The sequence below is a fragment of the Cibotium barometz genome, chromosome 49 (assembly GCF_041138505.1).
Source record: "Cibotium barometz isolate CiBa-2024 chromosome 49, ASM4113850v1, whole genome shotgun sequence".
In the NCBI taxonomy this organism is placed as follows: Eukaryota; Viridiplantae; Streptophyta; class Polypodiopsida; order Cyatheales; family Cibotiaceae; genus Cibotium; species Cibotium barometz.
Genome location: NC_141094.1, coordinates 11,250,022 through 11,267,246, shown reverse-complemented (window position 1 = coordinate 11,267,246; position 17,225 = coordinate 11,250,022). Strand labels below are relative to the sequence as shown.

At 41.0% G+C, this 17,225-nt stretch overlaps 1 protein-coding gene across 1 annotated transcript; it reads right to left on the bottom strand.

The window, feature by feature from the left end:
* Window positions 1-11,154: 11,154 nt before the first annotated feature.
* Window positions 11,155-15,403, bottom strand: LOC147610289 (G-type lectin S-receptor-like serine/threonine-protein kinase SD2-5). Its single transcript, XM_086786067.1, has one exon. It carries the CDS (start codon window positions 15,300-15,302, stop codon window positions 12,711-12,713), a length of 2,592 nt encoding a protein of 863 aa, XP_086642193.1. The 5' UTR covers window positions 15,303-15,403; the 3' UTR covers window positions 11,155-12,710.
* Window positions 15,404-17,225: the final 1,822 nt, after the last annotated feature.

The window sequence follows — 17,225 nt, the reverse complement described above, 5'->3', positions numbered from 1 at the left end:
AGTCAATGTTTGCAAATCTTTTATAGTAAGACTTTTGTTTTGTATAATCACAGGTAAAGACAGAAGACCATGAAACACTAGATTGGGTGTTTCACCACACGGAAATACCAAGAATAATTAAAAGACAAGTGCAAGGAGAGAATCTCCATGTTGCAGGAAAAGGTGATTTTCAAGTAGAGTGGCATATGGCGGGGGATCTTAAAACACTTAAGTGCATGTATAACGTTAGTAAAGGAGGTAACTCAAAGTCTCCTTGTCTTTACTGCAAAGAATCAGCTCAAGTAATGGATTCCAAATGGTGGAAGAGAGCACCTAATAGAGATAAAGTTGACCCTGACTTCAAGGCCATTCTTAACATTCCACTATGTAATGTTCACATATGCACATTGCATGCTCTATGTCGAATTATTGAGAAATTAGTATTTTTGTATATTGGATTTGCTTGGAAACTCCGTCCCAAAAGAAATAGAAAGGATGCTCTTCATGCATTGGAAAAAGTGTTATCCGTTGCATGGAGGTGATGTTCATATTACAAAGGATTTTAAAAAGTCTACCAATGGCAAGGAGGTACCAATCAAGCCCTCTATTGGTGGTGTTAAGGCAAGAAGATTCTTGTCTCGACCCAAACACAATAGTAAGCAAGTAAGGCAAGGTAGAACAGTTTCAAGGATTAGTTATGGATTGTGGATCAAGTCCATAATGCCGTGAAAGATCATGAGGCAGATGGGGAAGCACGAAATGTGAAGGCAGAGGTGTGGAGGTCTCTTGATCAACTCTTCATGTTCTGTGACAATGTAACATGGACAAAGAGTGATTACAAGAACTTTGAAGAGGCAATTAAACATTTTGGGAAGTCAATGAAAGACGCATGGACAGCCTGCAATATAACTCACTACATGGTAAAGTGATGTCTTCTTCTTTTACTTAAGTGTGATCCTCTTTTCTTTTATAACTTACTATGCATTCTTATGTCTTTGTGAAAACAGCATATCATCTACAACCACCTTCCCTATTTTGTCAAAAAGTATGGATGCCCAGCAATTTGGTCTACCCAAGGCATGGAGAAGTCTCACTACATGGCACGTAATGCATTTTTCAGACACACACAACACTATGGAGGGAGTCAAAAGGCAAATAGTCTGAAGGAAGTCTTCCAATGGTTTTACCGAGGCATTCTACAAAGGCTGCATGCTAAAAGAAAAGTTGCTAGTTCCAAAGTCAAGCTTGCTTTTATTCTAGCCCAAAAGCAAAGACGAAGACAAACTTTGGACAATTCAATGGCAGCAGAGAGACATAGACAGTGGAGGGATTCGAAGATATTTAGAAACCATAAATGGACAAGTAAACATGAATAGCAATTTGTAACTTATTGGTGTTATGTCCACATGTTTTCAAACTCAATCAATAGATTTTTATTATGTGGAACAAGTGACTCTTGGTGTTATGCCTATATGTTTTGAGACTCCATCAAAAGTATTTCTTTTGTGAAACATGTGATCTATATTAACAAGCATCAATACATCCATATATTAACACACAAAAAATTCAATCAATACTACTTAATTATGCTAGACATACTGTTGATCCTTACCAATAAAGTACTGAGTGTCAAACGCTTTTAGAAGCTTTTGAGTGTGGGAAGAGTACTGAAGTGTCGTGCGGTGATGGGACAAATGCAAAAGGGTACTGATCGTCCGTACGGACAAGGAACTGATGAGGATCAAAGACTTTGTACAAATCAGTTCAACTTCAACATAATGTTTGTGCTATATTTGATGACTAAATCCTATTACTCCCAAGGCTTGCGAGTCGGAACTCTCTTTTTGAACTTGATTGGACTCTTTTTCTTCCTTATTGGCTTGATGTCGACTTTCTGTTTATCAATGCTTGCCTCTGTTGCTTGTCTGAGAGGGGTATCCTTGTCTGAGAGGGGTATCCTTGTCTTCAGCTATCTCCACGTGTTCTTCTTCTTGGATTGTGTGGCCTGATGCAATCATGGGTGGCTCTCGAAACCTTATGAGCTTGTGTTTTCCATAGCCCTCTAGACATTTGGGCTCCTTAACACCACATGCTAATGCATAAGAAGTGTAAGACAAAAAGTAAGAGGCCCTAGAGGCCTGCTTATTCACATAATCCCCAAATATATCTATGGCGGACAACCTCTCTATTAAAATGATCTTTTCCTTTTACCATGGAAGATCATGTCCACCTAAAACCCTAGACAAACATTTAAAGAAGTAAACAATGGCTTCTCCATTGTTGCTCAACTGCCTATGGTAAATCAAGATCTTAGCACTGCCTAGATCATGAATATAATGAGCTAGGCTTGACATTTTGCCAAACCCAGCCGGCCTGCTTCCACTTAATCTCTGGAGGAATGTGTCATCCTCAATTTGTAGCTACCATGTATCAAAAGATTGTAGTGAGACAATGATACATAACTACAAAACATTTAAACACAAGATAAAGTATTTGATTTGAAGTAATAATATCATACCCTCTCATTTTCATCACCAACAAGAAGTTCATCTTTCCAAAGATTTATTCCTCTCCCCTCTAGTCCAGCCTCTTCTTTAAGTTTTTCCTTATGAAGTGCTGAGAGATTCATAGCTTCCTGGGTGAGCTGGAAGGCAGCTTCATCTGGCTCTTGGAAATTTTCAGCCTCTTTGAAACAAATAGTAAGGGCCTCTGCAGGATCAAAAGTTGTTTCCAAAGCTAGCAGTGAATGGTCATCCTCTATGCCAACCTCCTTGTCAAGCCTTGAAGCCTGGGCAATAAGGGAAATGGCATAGTCCTCCCTCAAATTGAACATACACTCTATATCATGGAGGAAAACATAATCTTTACCACCAATCAAGACACCTGGAAGCATGGGCACTGCATAGTTGCTGCTCTGAACATCAAAATCTTCAACTGGTTGTGCTGCCCTAAGAGTTTCAGTCCTCAGTTGAACAAGGTCAAGAGTAGCCACTTGCAGCCCCTCATCCTCCAGGTTGATATCTTCTTCCTGCTCTGCCATATCTGTTGCCATAGGAATGTCCTCTTTTACCTCCGCTACAGATATATCTTCTTCTTCAGTCTCCTGCCCTTGCTCTTCTAGAGATTGCTGTTGAAAGACAATGTACATAAGGAATGCCATGTTTTCCTCAAGCACTCTACACTTTCTGGTGTGCAAGTTACAGCTGAATTTATATTCCTCAGGCAGGCTGTCAAACCTTCTATTCACATGGTACCTCAGCCTGTCAATGGAGACAATATGATTTAAATGCACAAAAACCTTTTCACCTTCCACAATCCTTCTTGCCTCTGTCAGTTGTTTGAAGGTATCCCAATGGTCTGAAAGGAAATCTCTGTGATGGTCCAAAAGAGAGCTCATAGTGAACTCCCTGTTGAAAATAATGTGGTATATGTAGAAGTTCCTCTGAGCCTTGCACTTGTGAAGAAAGTCAAATAGGAGCAAATCTGGAGATTTGTCCTCTTCTGGTTCCCTTTGTTTTGAAAGGGAAGACTCACCTTTCTGCTCTAGTCTCTTGCTTTTGCCTGAACCAAAATTTATATAACATGAATTCTATGTGCTCACATATGCAATCAGATAATGTATAGGATATCACCAAACAACTCTCTCCATAAGCACACATGAATCACCTGGTGATTGCTGTGGTCTGAGTATAGCAGCAGAAAAGTCCAGCTTCCTCTTGAAAGGAGGGGCCTGAGAATCAACTGTTCCAAAGCAAAAACCTTTCTCATCATCAAGAAAGACATCGCCATGGACATAGAAAGCAGAACAATGAGTAAACAGTAAAAACCAAAAAGGGACACAAGAATTTGCAACAAAACGCGATGCAGATCCATTTGAAAAATGTCAAGTGCTCTCCTCGCATTTTGCTGCAAATTCTAAATTTCTATTGACATCCACCATCTCCAATCAAATGCTAGGGATATCTCACAATGTTCAGGACAGTAAATGATACCAGGAGGAATTCCCCAGGGCAAAAGAGAGCAAAAGAAAGAGAAAAAAATAAAAACTAAAACAAATATCAGAATTTGCAGGAAAACGCGATTTGGAGCATTTGGAAAATGTAAAGCACTATAATCGCATTTTGTTGCAAAATTCTAAATCCTATTCATATCCATCTCTAATCAAATCCTAGGGTGATCTACTAGATTTCTAGGCACTGAGATTCAAGAATTCTACAGATGGAAGAAATATATATCAGAAAACATTGGAAAGGGTATAGATCTCTGACCTTTCTTTTCGTCTTCCATACTGTTGGAGTAGCCCTGGAGATTCTCCTACTCTCTTCCAAACTTGAGCTGTAGCACTGGTAACCTGGAGATCTGGTAATGGTAGTAGTCTTCAGACAGGTTGCAGAGTGGATGGAGTGTGTTGGGTAGGAAGTGATCAGAGTGGGAAAGAAAAGGATGATGGGAGGGTGCTGGCAGGGATGGAAGACGGGGAGGGAAAAGTGTTAATGGATCTAATTATGAAATCATGATTGGCACAATTTTCAAGGCAAAAAGTGACCCACAAATTTCAAATTCCAAAAGATGTGGGTGGGACCCACACGTGTTAAAAAACGACTATATTTCACACGTGTGGTATTTAATAACTCCTTTATTTGTATTTTGCAATAATCTACTCTCCTAACTCAGTTCTCTTGCATCTCTACCTCCCTACTCTACACCATCAGCATCGAGACCAGCAGCAGAGGTTCATCCCCAGCACAGGATACTCTTCATCAGCACAGCACACTTGCAGATAGCTTCCAGGTTAGTAAGACAATCTATTTCCTTCTCTTCTTGTTTAATAGTATATTAGGGTAAGGAACTGATTGATGTGATGTAGGTTAGATATTATGATAAATATTATATGCATTTTTTAGATTTTCTCCACTGCATGTAGAAGCAGGAAGACTTTTTATTTGGGCCTGTTGAGTGAGAGCTTGATCACTTCTTGATGTCTATAGGCTCAATCCATGTTGCACCAAGCTGCATACACACTGAAATGACTAAAGGCATGTTGAAGTATGCTATCTCTAGAATTTGCAACAAAACGCGAGGAGAGGGCTTTAGAAATCTCAAATAGCCCAAATCGCATTTTGTTGCAAATTTGAAAATGCTTCTTCATCCACCCATTTCATTGTGATTTTGTAACTTTCTAGGCTATTCAAGGCCGCATAGTTCTTGCATAAACTCAATACATATTGTTTATAGTTGAAAAGACAGAGAATTCATTGTAGGGATGCAATAGCATGTTGTTTCAAGTATTTGCAGAAAAACGCGATGATGAGCTGTTAGAAATTTCAAATCATCATAATCGCGTTTTGTTACAAATTGTTCAATTTTGCTTTATCCAATTTGTCATCACCTTCTTTTATCATTCCATGTTGTCCATGGTTGTAATCTTTTTCTATTGCTTTGTATGGACCTTTTCAGAGTGATGGCAAGAACCAAGGCAACTGCAAGGAGGTCTGGCAAGGGGCCAAGGCTTGTAGCAGCAGCAGCTGGGGCTGATGTCAAGGAATCTAGTGTGCCTCCAAAAGGAAGAGTTGCACATGGCAGGAAGGGGAAGCCAATGAGCATGCTGCAGCAAAAGTCCAAGAGGTTAAAACATTCTGCAGGTGTGCTAAAGGAGATCAAGAAACAACAAAAAGCTATAGGCTTTGCAATCCCCAAGGCACCTTTTCAGAGGCTAGTGAGAGAAATTTGTGATAGCTGGCACCTTGGTTTCAGGTGGAACAGGACTGCCATTCTTTCCTTACAGGAAATGGCAGAGGATTACTTGGAGAAGTACTTTGAAGATGCAATGCTTGTAGCAGCCCATGCTCACAGGGTAACTCTGATGGCCAAGGACTTCAACACATTGTCCAGAGTGAGGTGGAGGTATGACAAGCTGGTCCATCCTGTGGAATGGCAGGACATAAAAATGAGAGACATATTATTAATTCCACCTACAAGGAAATTGAAGGCAGACAAGGTGAAGGTTGTTGAAGTGACCAACTCAATGAGCACCAGAGGGAAAGCTGCTTATGAGGAGTCACTGAAGCAGCAAATAGAAGAATCCAAATCTGCTATAGATGTGGAGACTGTACAGATGGAGCTACAGATACAGAGAAGGTTGCAGGAGCTGGGCCATAACATAGTTGTCCATATTGAAGATGATTTTTCAGAGAATAATTTTGACTTGACAAAAGCATGCTTGGCAGCATTGGCTCATAAGAATGAGTATTGCTCAGATACTATCATTCTTGCAATGCTCTAGTAAGTGTCTTTTATTTTACATTTGTTTGCAAAACAATCCTTATTGTACCTCCTCCCTTACACCTTACCTTAATTATTGTTTTGTCCAATGTAGCATGATGAGAAGCTGGCTGAACCATGCTGTACAGCATACAGTTTATATTATTGATCCTGCAATTTCCTTCAAGTTAAGAGATCCAAAGGAAACTCCCATGGATATTTCCAATTGGTTCAAACACTGTGATTTTGATCATGTTGATATTTTGCTACTTCCATACCATAACAAGTATGTGTGTGGCTACTTCTTTTGGGATTTTCCTTCAAGATTGAGTACTCTTGTAGCCTTTGATTTCTTAATGCTTTTTTCCTTATGTAGTGACCACTGGAGCTTTGCTTCTATTGACATCCAGCAGAAGCAATGCTTTTTATTCAACTCTCTTAGAAATACACATAGAGAGGTGAAATTGTAAGTGGTTTGTGTGCTATTTTTAACTTTAAACTTCATTATTTGGATTTAATGCACACTAATTGAATTATATGTATTGCAGTTGTATTAGAAGACTTCTAGATGCATTGGATCAGTGTCCTCCTAATGTCAATCTTTTGGATTCAATAGAGCCAATAGATTTAGAGGTAGAAATTTGTTCCCTCCTACTGATGTCTATTTCATGCTATGCCTTTGAACTTATTGAATAATTTTATTTTGTTCAGACATTAACAGTTTCTAACATATCTTTCCAACTATCCAGACACCACAACAAGATGATTCAAGTAGCTGTGGTGGCTGGAGAGTGCTGATTAGTGCCAAATATATACTTTCAAGCTATTTTGAGATAGGACAGCCAGAGCTTGTAAGAAAAAATAATTTTCATTTAGCTTCAAAAAATTTGATATTGGTACAAAGTGTTCTAAATCATCATATCTCATTGTAGATGAGAGAAGATAGCTTCAACTCGAGCTATGTGTATAGTTTCAGAGCTGATATAATTTGAAAGTTTTTGAAGTATGCCTTCCCCAAACCTATTGTACCAGCTACTGTCGAGTTGGGTGAGAGCTCTAAAGTCCGAGAAGGTGTCATACACCTTGATGACACAGATGATGCAGATGTGGTGCCACAAGAACAAGGACCTAGTGCTGATGAGGAGAAGCCACAAGAACAAGGACCTGCAGCTGCTGATGTTATTGAGGAAATAATGGAGCAGCAGCAACAGATGCTCCAGGGGCAGTAGAGGAGACAATGGAGCAGCACCAAGAGACTCTACATGACAGGATGGAGCAGCAGAAAGTAGATTCTCCAAATAAAGATGATACGGTGAGCTTGGACCATGTAGAGCAGCCTCTAGATCAGCCTGTAGATAAATAGAAAATTGTTGTCAAGAATATGTTCTACATATATAATTAAACACTTCTGTACAGAATTTTACATTTCTGAATATAATACCTTTGTTTATGGAGTCTGTGTTATCTCAATTTTCAAATTTTCAATGTCTTTGCATTTTATTGATCTCTCTCTTCTTTTGAGCACCTGCAAAAAAGCAATATGAAACAATAGGGTAAAGTAAACTAATAGCAGTGCTTAATGAGACTAGGATAAGTCACATGGTATACCTTCTTATTGTTGTAGATAAATAAAAAGTCCTTTGAAATAGAACCTTCTGTCTCAAATAGAATGTCATTGCGCAATTGAGCTAGGGAGCAACATTGTCTTAATGTGATATTGACTAGCACATCACCATTCTCAACAACATCAATATCAAGAATTTTATTTTTTGCACCAAAAGAATCTTCATCTTGATCCATTGGGACTAGTTTTGTACCCAGCATTCGACTGCGCTTATAATAAAAAGAAAAAATGAAATTTTGTGATGCAACCATGTACTTCAATTGCATAGAAGGTTGGACAACCTCACAAAACACTGAACTACATGTCTTCTTATCCCAACCTTTATCCAAAAATTGTGGCATGCATGCCAGACTTGTTGCTTTAACTGTGAACATTGTTTTTGAAACCTTCACTGGAAAGGTATTAAACAAGTCTACAAAAACTGTGAGAGGCATGCATAAAGAAATTTTTATTATCCTTGTGGCAATATTGGGCCTCAGAGCTTTCTGTACTTCTTTGAAAAGCTTGGCTCTATATGCCTCTGTAACACTAAAATGTGGGAGAGGCCAATCCACTGAATTCCATGCTGGAAGGTCTTGTTTTCTTAACACACCATGTGTGTGCATTGTCCAGCAAACTGATAAAAATGATCAGTAAAAAATATACCGGATTGAGCTAGCTCTGTTGCATATTGACCTTGGTATTGTTGTTCTCCTATCGATCCATGCAAAACATCTATAAATCCCAGAATACAATCGATGTTTTGCCATGTCTCTTACGATGAAGGGTATAAATCTGAAATAAAATAACACAAGAATATCAATAAGCAAAGAAAGAAAGCTTTGTCTTAAAAATCCATGCACCTCATAAAGAACAAAACCACAATAGAAAAATATACAATTAGGCCTGTGTTATGGAAGATCATTTGGATAGTCTCGCAAGACAAGTTCTTTATACATGTACACATGCTGAATCAAAACTTCTTTCACCGATATCTTTCCTCTGGTGATTTTAAAATCTCGTACTCTTCCCTTCCATGATGCCAAGAAAATGTTTTTTGTCTGGGGTCTCTTTCTTTTACTAGGTTGCATGAGCACCCATGCTCCTTTCGAAACAGTAAACCTTTCCCAAGTTCCTTCCGTTTTGACTTTACTTGAATTCTCTACCGAAGAAATAGAAGAAGCAGGTCGACGGGGTAAGGATGTGTGGTATAATTCTGCCTTCATAGCATTATCATCCACAGAGCGTCTTCCACAAGAACGGCCATAGTTTTTATTCACCATGGATACCTTGTGAATCTGTAACCACAGCAAAGTAATGTAAACAAGATAACAAAGTGAAGTTTCAAGAAAGAGAAAGTGGGCAGACAGATAGTTGACTAGAAACATCTTACTCTAAGCCAAACAGGATCAAGGGAGCAGTTTTGGAAAAGAAGAGGTTGCTGCACAATGAGGCAGTGGTGTAGAATGGTAGACCTTTCGAAGGAACGGCAGCACAACAATTCAAAGTTCAAAGGGAGGTGGAAGCGGGAAGGCCCTTGTCAGAGAAAATGTCAGACTAGATTCTATCTTCATGTCCAAAGATCTTGTGAGAATAAAAAACCAATCTCCACATTAATGTAGCACGCTTGTACCTACATAAAATATTGTTTCTTTTATCTATTTTCTTTTATTTTTGTGAATTTCCAACGTTACGTTGGCCCTCTATTCATTGGTTGAGAGCTTATTTTTCCAAACCGTAAAAGGCCCCAAAATGAGCTCCCTTTTTCCCTAATGGATGTGCTAGGCTAATAGCCCCTCTATATTATATTGGAGTTAAAGAATAAATGTTGGTACCCTTGGCAAGGAATGTAGAAACCTCTAATAAAAAAACTTATGGACGTGACACATGCTATGGCTAAAGAGGCAGGGTTTGTATCACGAGAAATGGAATGCATAGATCTAACGAGCATGAGAAGAAAGAGACCTAGACATGTGAGTCGAAGAGTTATTTTGGAGAATGATGGTCATTGCCCAGAATATGTGACTTTTACAGTGGACCCATTAAGTGAATCCATTGAAGAGTGCAAAAAGAGCATGCAAATAGGCTGAGCATCCATTAGCTTTTGAGATAGTGGTATGTGGCATAATATGGGCTATTCGTAACACAAGGCCTTAGAGCCATGTTACATGCTTTGGATATTTGTAAGGTTGTCAATGTGCATCACCCATAAATCCCACTAGGGAGGAGTGGTTCAAGGATGTGTGTGGAGGCGCTCAAGCAACTGTGAAAAGGCATCCAAATGGATTTATGGTGATCAATTCTTTAAAAAATTGCAAACAGAGAGGGACACATTTGTGCTACCTCACCATCATGACAAGTAAATTATAACCATAACCTTTTATTGGGTGGTTGCAAGATCAGGGTGCCCAGTTTTGTCCACTCAGGCACCCTGTAAACAGTAAAAAAACAGGCATTTGTTTACCTTTAGTGGCTAATCTCTCCTAGTAAATGAAGGAATTTCGTTTCAAGTTCTTTTGTTGGAACATCATATTCAAAGTTGGAAATATAGTTGCATAATTTGATTAAGCATTAGATGGTCAAAAGTCCTCATTTTCTTAGGTACAAGGTCAATGTATACACCCTGTCCCAAATTTGAACTGATTCCATAAAATGCTAATATCTTTTACATATAAACTCATATGAGATTCCCACTTTGTACCTTAGATCTTCACATAATATGGAGCTTAACTTGATTTTTCAAGAATTTTAAGATATTTGTCTATTTTCTTTAAATATTTCAAGGTCTCTAAAGTGTTATAATATACGCCTCTTTTTGTACCCACAATAGCTACCACTTAAAATCCTCAATCTTGTAGATCAAAAGAGTGGGTAGATACTAAGACATTAGTAGAATGTGGTGGTTAGTAAAAATTGCAAATCCAATGGTTGGATTTTTAATGATCTCTTTTTCAAAATTCTTCCAGACTATCAGAAGACCTGCAAATATTAATAATCTAATTAGTAAAATTACATTTTTGATGTGAATCATCTAAAACCTATAGGGACTAGTGTACTTGTAATGGTGCATCTATGGAAAAATAAATTGGATCACTCTAAGTATGGAAAGATCATTTGTTTATTATTTCATCATATTTTTTATTAATTTTGATTAATTAGACTAATTTATATTAATTTAAGTTATATTAGGTTAATTTAAGAACAAGTGTATTTTTTATTATTTGCTTGATCTAATTTTAAGTACCTTGCCCCCCAAAATTTGCTCTCCAAGCTATGTCCCAGTTCTGCATAAACTGGACAAAACTGGATACCCTGATCTTGCAACAACCCTATTATATCATATTCATGCATGTTAATTTACACTCGATGTGTTTTTTCTTACAAGGTTGTGTTTCACGCGGATATAAATGAGAAGAAATGGTGGTATGTCATACAAGTCCCTCTTCGTTCAAAGGGCATTTTTCAAGATAGGGATATTGAAGAGCTCATGGACAAAGTGGCAATAAAAAATGAACATGCAGAGGATTAAGTACAAGATAAAGAACGCGAGATACCACCAACTAATTAAGATGAAGGTTTCTTTACCCAAGATAATGAGGATGGAATTAATTTCGAGCATAATGATAATGATGTTGAGTCCATTGCTAGTGGGATAGGTCTTTTGGTTGATCTTGCAATGGGACATATGGATCTTGAGATAGACCAGTTAGCATGTATGGATTTGATAGAAGATGTAAGAGATATTGGGCCAAGCTCACCCTAATTCATTAAACAATTTCTCAATTTGCCAATCTTGATTCAGTCCATATTTAATTATATTATTACAATGCATTTATGCTTCTTCTTCTTCTATAATATTGGAATATTTTTAGCTCTCGGAATGCTCTCTAGATTTCTTTCCCAATACGCGACTCTACTCACGGCTATACATGTGGCTATAGCCGCATATTAGCAGCGCACGACTATAGTCGCATGCATAGTCGTGTACTATAATTGTGTACACCCTACGCACTTGTGTGAGTCCTCTCTCTCTACTCTCTCTCCTCTTCACGTGGCTATGATGTGCGCCTATGCTCCCTATCTCTTGTATTTCATGTGTCCACTGCCAGCATGCACAGAGAGAGAGAGAGAGAGAGAGAGAGAGGCATGAAGATTGAACTACCCATTAGTAGCTAAGTACTCTAAGGTTGGATTCATAAACATCTAGTCGAACCCTCTAGACTCTCTCCCTTTTTGAGATGGCAAAATTGTATTAGCTAACCTTTCCTTTCTACCTTCGCGCGCTTTGCGAACGGGCAGAGGGTAGACTCACCACCCTAGTCTAATCACAACCATCTTTTTTCTAGCATGGATACTCTTGACACCCCCAAGTCCATCAAGGTTTGAGCTCAAGGCCTTTTCCACATAAAGCAAACCACCTAGCCACTTGGCCCACCACCACTTGGTGTCAATGGTTGAGTCTATGGAGTGTTTGTGAAGATTGCTTGGTAGATTTTCCTCCGTACCAGTAGGCCCTTGCTTTCTTTTGCCTCTGAATGCTTGTGAATCGGGCCTTAAATCCAGTTTTGAAAATGCTTGAAGGAAAAATAGGTTGCTTCAACTTGCAATTGACGTTTCGCTTACTGGTGTGTAGCAAGCAACCTTCCAATTGCCTTTTATTGAGATTCTATCCATGCAACAAAAGTGGATTCTTTCATGCTTAGAAAACAGTAGCATAACAAGACATATGTAGCCTCATATGTAGCATATGCGTGGAAATTGTGTCCTGCCTAACAAGACAGGACACAGTAGCATAACAAGACATATGTAGCCTATACTAACCTCATGAGCTGCATTAGATTCATCGAGCATGGGGTGCAAGAAGCCATCAGGTGGGCGGAACAGATCCCTCCGTAGTTGTTTGTGATTGTGGATCTTCGAAATGATCAAAGGTGGAAGAAGACCTCGATACTGTTAATTTGAGCCGTTCGTAGGCCTCCAAAAAGGACGACTGGTCGTCGGATGAAGGGCTCTGAAGAGGCGGCGGAGGGATATCCGCCACGCCCTCCAGCATTTTGACGACGAAAGACATGGGCGGCCGGGCGGTGGGGTGTGGCTGAACACACCAGAGCCCGATCAAAACCATGCGCTCCAGGCTGGCGGCTGGCACGGCTGAGAGGAGGCGGTGGTCCAGCAGGGCAGCCATGCTGGAATTATGCTCGTACAGAAGGGTGCCGCTGCCACCCTGGACTGAAGCAGCAGGGGTCGGATTGGCTGCATCCAATGATATAGCGGGGATGGAGTTTGCTGCATTCGATGACGTGGTTACTATTCGGAAGGCTATCGTGGGCAGGTAGCCGTAGTCGGCATCGAGGCAGCGCCTGCCGCTGATGAGCTCCAGCAAGACGACACCGTAGCTGTAGACGTCCGACTTGGCTGTGATGGTGGCGTCCTGCAGCCACTCCGGCGCCAGGTAGCCTCTCGTTCCTTTGAGGGTGGTCATGGCGAAGCTCTGGTGGTCCCGCCCGACCAGCTTAGCAAGGCCAAAGTCCGCAAGTTTGGCGTTGAACTCCTCATCCAGCAGGATGTTCTCTGGCTTCACATCGCAATGCACGATGCGCTCTGCGCACTCGTGATGCAAGTAGGCAAGCCCCTTTGCCGTATCCAGAGCTATCCTGCACCTCTGCTCCCAATCCAGCTGCGCCTGGTCTCTCCCCGGATTAACGCCGAACAGCCACCTATCCAAGGACCCATTTGCCATATGCTCATACACGAGCATCCTGGACTCACCCTCGATGCAGAAGCCCTTGAGAGTCACCAGATTCATGTGTGACACGCTGCCTATGGTGGCCACCTCCGCCCTGAATTGAGCCGAGCTTTGGCCATGGCCCTCTTCTAGCTTCTTCACAGCTAGCTGCACACCAGACGGCATCACACCTTCATATACCGCCCCAAACCCTCCAGAGCCGAGCTTTGTGGAGAATTCCTTGGTGGCCATCTCCAGCTCCTTGTAAGTGAACCTAGGAGGAAGCCTTGGAAGCGCCTGCAGAAAAATCTCTTCACTTGCAGCTTCTGATCTTCTTCTACCCCTTCTTAATTTGCACCAACAATAACACAACACCATGATTAAGCACAAGCTGGCACCAATGACTGCACAGACAACTCCTATCACCTCGTGCGTTCTGGAAGAATGCCTCTCTCTCAGAACCTTGAGCAGCATCAACTGGCTGCTGTTCGCCCTTGTAGGCACAGTTTGCAGAACTGAGAAAAGAGAACAGGAACCGGTGGCCGGGTCATACAGCGCCGCCTTGCAAGTGCAATTCTCCACGCACAAGGAACCGCAAACCTCAGATGAGTGAGCTGGAAGAGCAGAGAGCTGAGGTTGAAAGGAGACATTTACAGGAACAAAGGTGTAAAGGCTGGAATCGACCATGGTTTGTGTGCAATTTGATGCATAAGAGGGCAAAGCTTTGAGAGGCTGGCAATCAGGGCCACTTTGTTGGAAACCTTGTGGGCAGCTGCACGCTCCCGTGGCCATGTCGCAAACACTAAAATCCCCACAATGTTCGGGATACTCGCAAGCACTTATGGAAGAGTTGTAAAAAAGTGTCCAATTATGTTCAGTCCGGTAATATGCTAGCAAGTTTGCTGAGGGAGGATCTATCAAAGCATCTCTCAAAGTGCGATTAGATGGTGGGACAAGAGTAGGAGTAATAGACCCAAGAACTGTTGCATGCTTATCATAGAACGTTAACCCATCCTCAACAGTCACATAGGCAACGGCCTCTGTATTAGCCGCTAGGCTGTAGCTCCAGTACACAAACCTTGAAGTGGAATCATTACGGTTAGTGAAAAGAATCAGAGTGCCCTTGTTGTTGAGCTCCATACCATAGCTGCCTGGGACACTGAAGTAGGCGTTGCCGCCCGGGACAGAGGACTCACTGTAGAGAGTGGTGTTAACTGTAAAATTCATTCTTGAGTAGAATTGAAACACTGGGCTCTGGTCGAAGCTTTGCCATACAGTGGCGCCTTGCTTGTTTTGCAAAACAAGGTTCCCAGAGTCTTGGAGGGTAAGGTTGTGGACACCCATTCGTGCTGTGTGGGTTTGCCAGGCCGTGTTGTTGCCATCGTATTGGAACAGTAAATCTCCGTCTGCAGACAAGTAGAGCCGACAAGTGGTTGCCGCAAGAGGCTGGGCGTTATTGGCGGCCCATAGCATGGAACCAGTGTTAATCTTACCGTTTCTTACACCAGCCATACAGTAAGAGCCGGGGGAACCCCGCCAGGGTTCAACATTGAGATTAAACATGCGATTGGGAGAGACAAGAACTACGTGGTTGGAGTCCTCCACAGGAGGGAGATAAGTGCCCAGAGGGATACTAGAGGGTACTGAGGACTCGGAATCATCACTAATAACAGCAGGCAGCATCGAGGAAAGGAGTAAATCTAACAGAAGCCAGTGCCAGAATGGCGAAGCCATGTTGGCGAAGCAAGCAGAGATTAATCAAACTACAGACACACAGACATATATATATATATCTGACTGTAGACCTACCCTAACGTAAGGCCATAGACCAGCTTGACTTTGAGAAAAGTAATCTAAATAAATATATCAAAACTAGCTTGACCTTCGAGAATCAGCTAACACATACTCTCTCTAAGATGTTGACTAGTTCCAACGTCCGGCTTTGAAATACATTATTGTGCCTAAAGGTCCAGGAGACAACAATCAGCCGAACGGTCCAGGAGTCAGCAATCAAGTCTTTTCAAGAGACAGACTGAAATTGACGCACCACCTAGACTTTTGCAAGTGGCAACAATGCTTAAGAAAATAGACTCTATTTTGCACTAGTGGGTAGACCCGCGCTTTGCACGTCTTTTGAGACCTTCAAACTCAAATTTTACCCAAACCTCCTCCTCCCTTTCCGGGAACCTCCAAATTCTTGCTACGTGGTAACTCTGTGAAACTCTTCTTTTTTTGACGGGTCGGTTATTGCGACCGATGTAAAGCACTCTACACGTGTTTGCATCTATGACACATGCATATGCACATAGAACACACACACACGCATATAAAACATGCACACATACATAGAACACACACATATACATAGAATACACATCCACATAGCATATCATGCACACACATGTGCGTACACATACATAGAATACACATCCACATAGCATATGCATGCACACACATGTAATGAACACACATGACTCGTACACATGCCTCCCTTAATGCAAATATATATATGCTTTTTTAAAGGTTTAAGAGAGACCAACATCTCATCAACTACAGCTTTTGGACCACGGTTAGTTTAGAAGAAATGGTGTGTATAGTACGTGTGTGCTAGCCTTTGGTAGGGTTGCTTCTCAAAAATACACTCAAATCCCATCATCTTATCCTATCACCTCTATACCCCATGAAGTATCACAACAGCTCACCCATGACATCCTTTATTTTGAAATTCCTCGTGAGGAGCATCTTCACCTCATGAATCCCACCATCATTGTCCCCTGTGAATCAAGTCATTATTATTGATGGCAACTACAATAATGCCCATGACGTATCGTAGCTCACGCAAATCCTTTTTTCAAACTTTCTCTTCGGAACCATCTTCACCTCATGAATGCCACTATCATTTGTTGAGATGTCAAGCTCATGAATATCCTTTTTTCAAACTTTCTCTTCGGGACCATCTTCACCTCATGAATGCCACTATCATTTGTTGAGATGTCAAGCTCAACATTAGCTGACACTCACAAAGCACCTAGGTGACCATTCGACATTCACATCTGGTGGGTTTGGTAGCTGGCATCGACATATCTATGCCAGAGATTCTACAACTGGACTACACCCACTAGTCCACATCTACCCACTCCACTTTAGCGTGTTCACATTATGGACCGCTTGTATATAGTCTAGTATGTGTATTAGTCACTTTATCTCCTTTGTAGACCTCTTTTGTTGAAGAAGAAGAATAACAATTTTCATCCTCTCATCTTGTGTGTTCTCTTCTAGAGTTTGTGTGAGTGTGTGTGCTTGTAAGCGATCAAGCTCTCTTCCTCCCTACATCTTTTCATGGTATTAGATCTTTGTTCATGCTAAGACGCTGAGTGTGATAAGTAAGAGAAGCATAGGAGGCGATACGAGGGTAAGAGCTTCATCTAAAAAAGACTTAAAATTTTTCCCATTACAAAAAAAATACAAACCTTTTTTAACTAATTCTACGCTCTCTCTCTCTCTCCCCTCTCTCCCCTCTTCCCTCTCTCTCTCTCTCTCTCTCTCTATTTTATACACACACACAACATCAGCAACAACCATCGTATTAGGTTCTTTATCTCTCTCTCTCTCTCTCTCTCTCTCTCTCCCCCCTCTCTTTCCCCTTAAAAAAAGGGG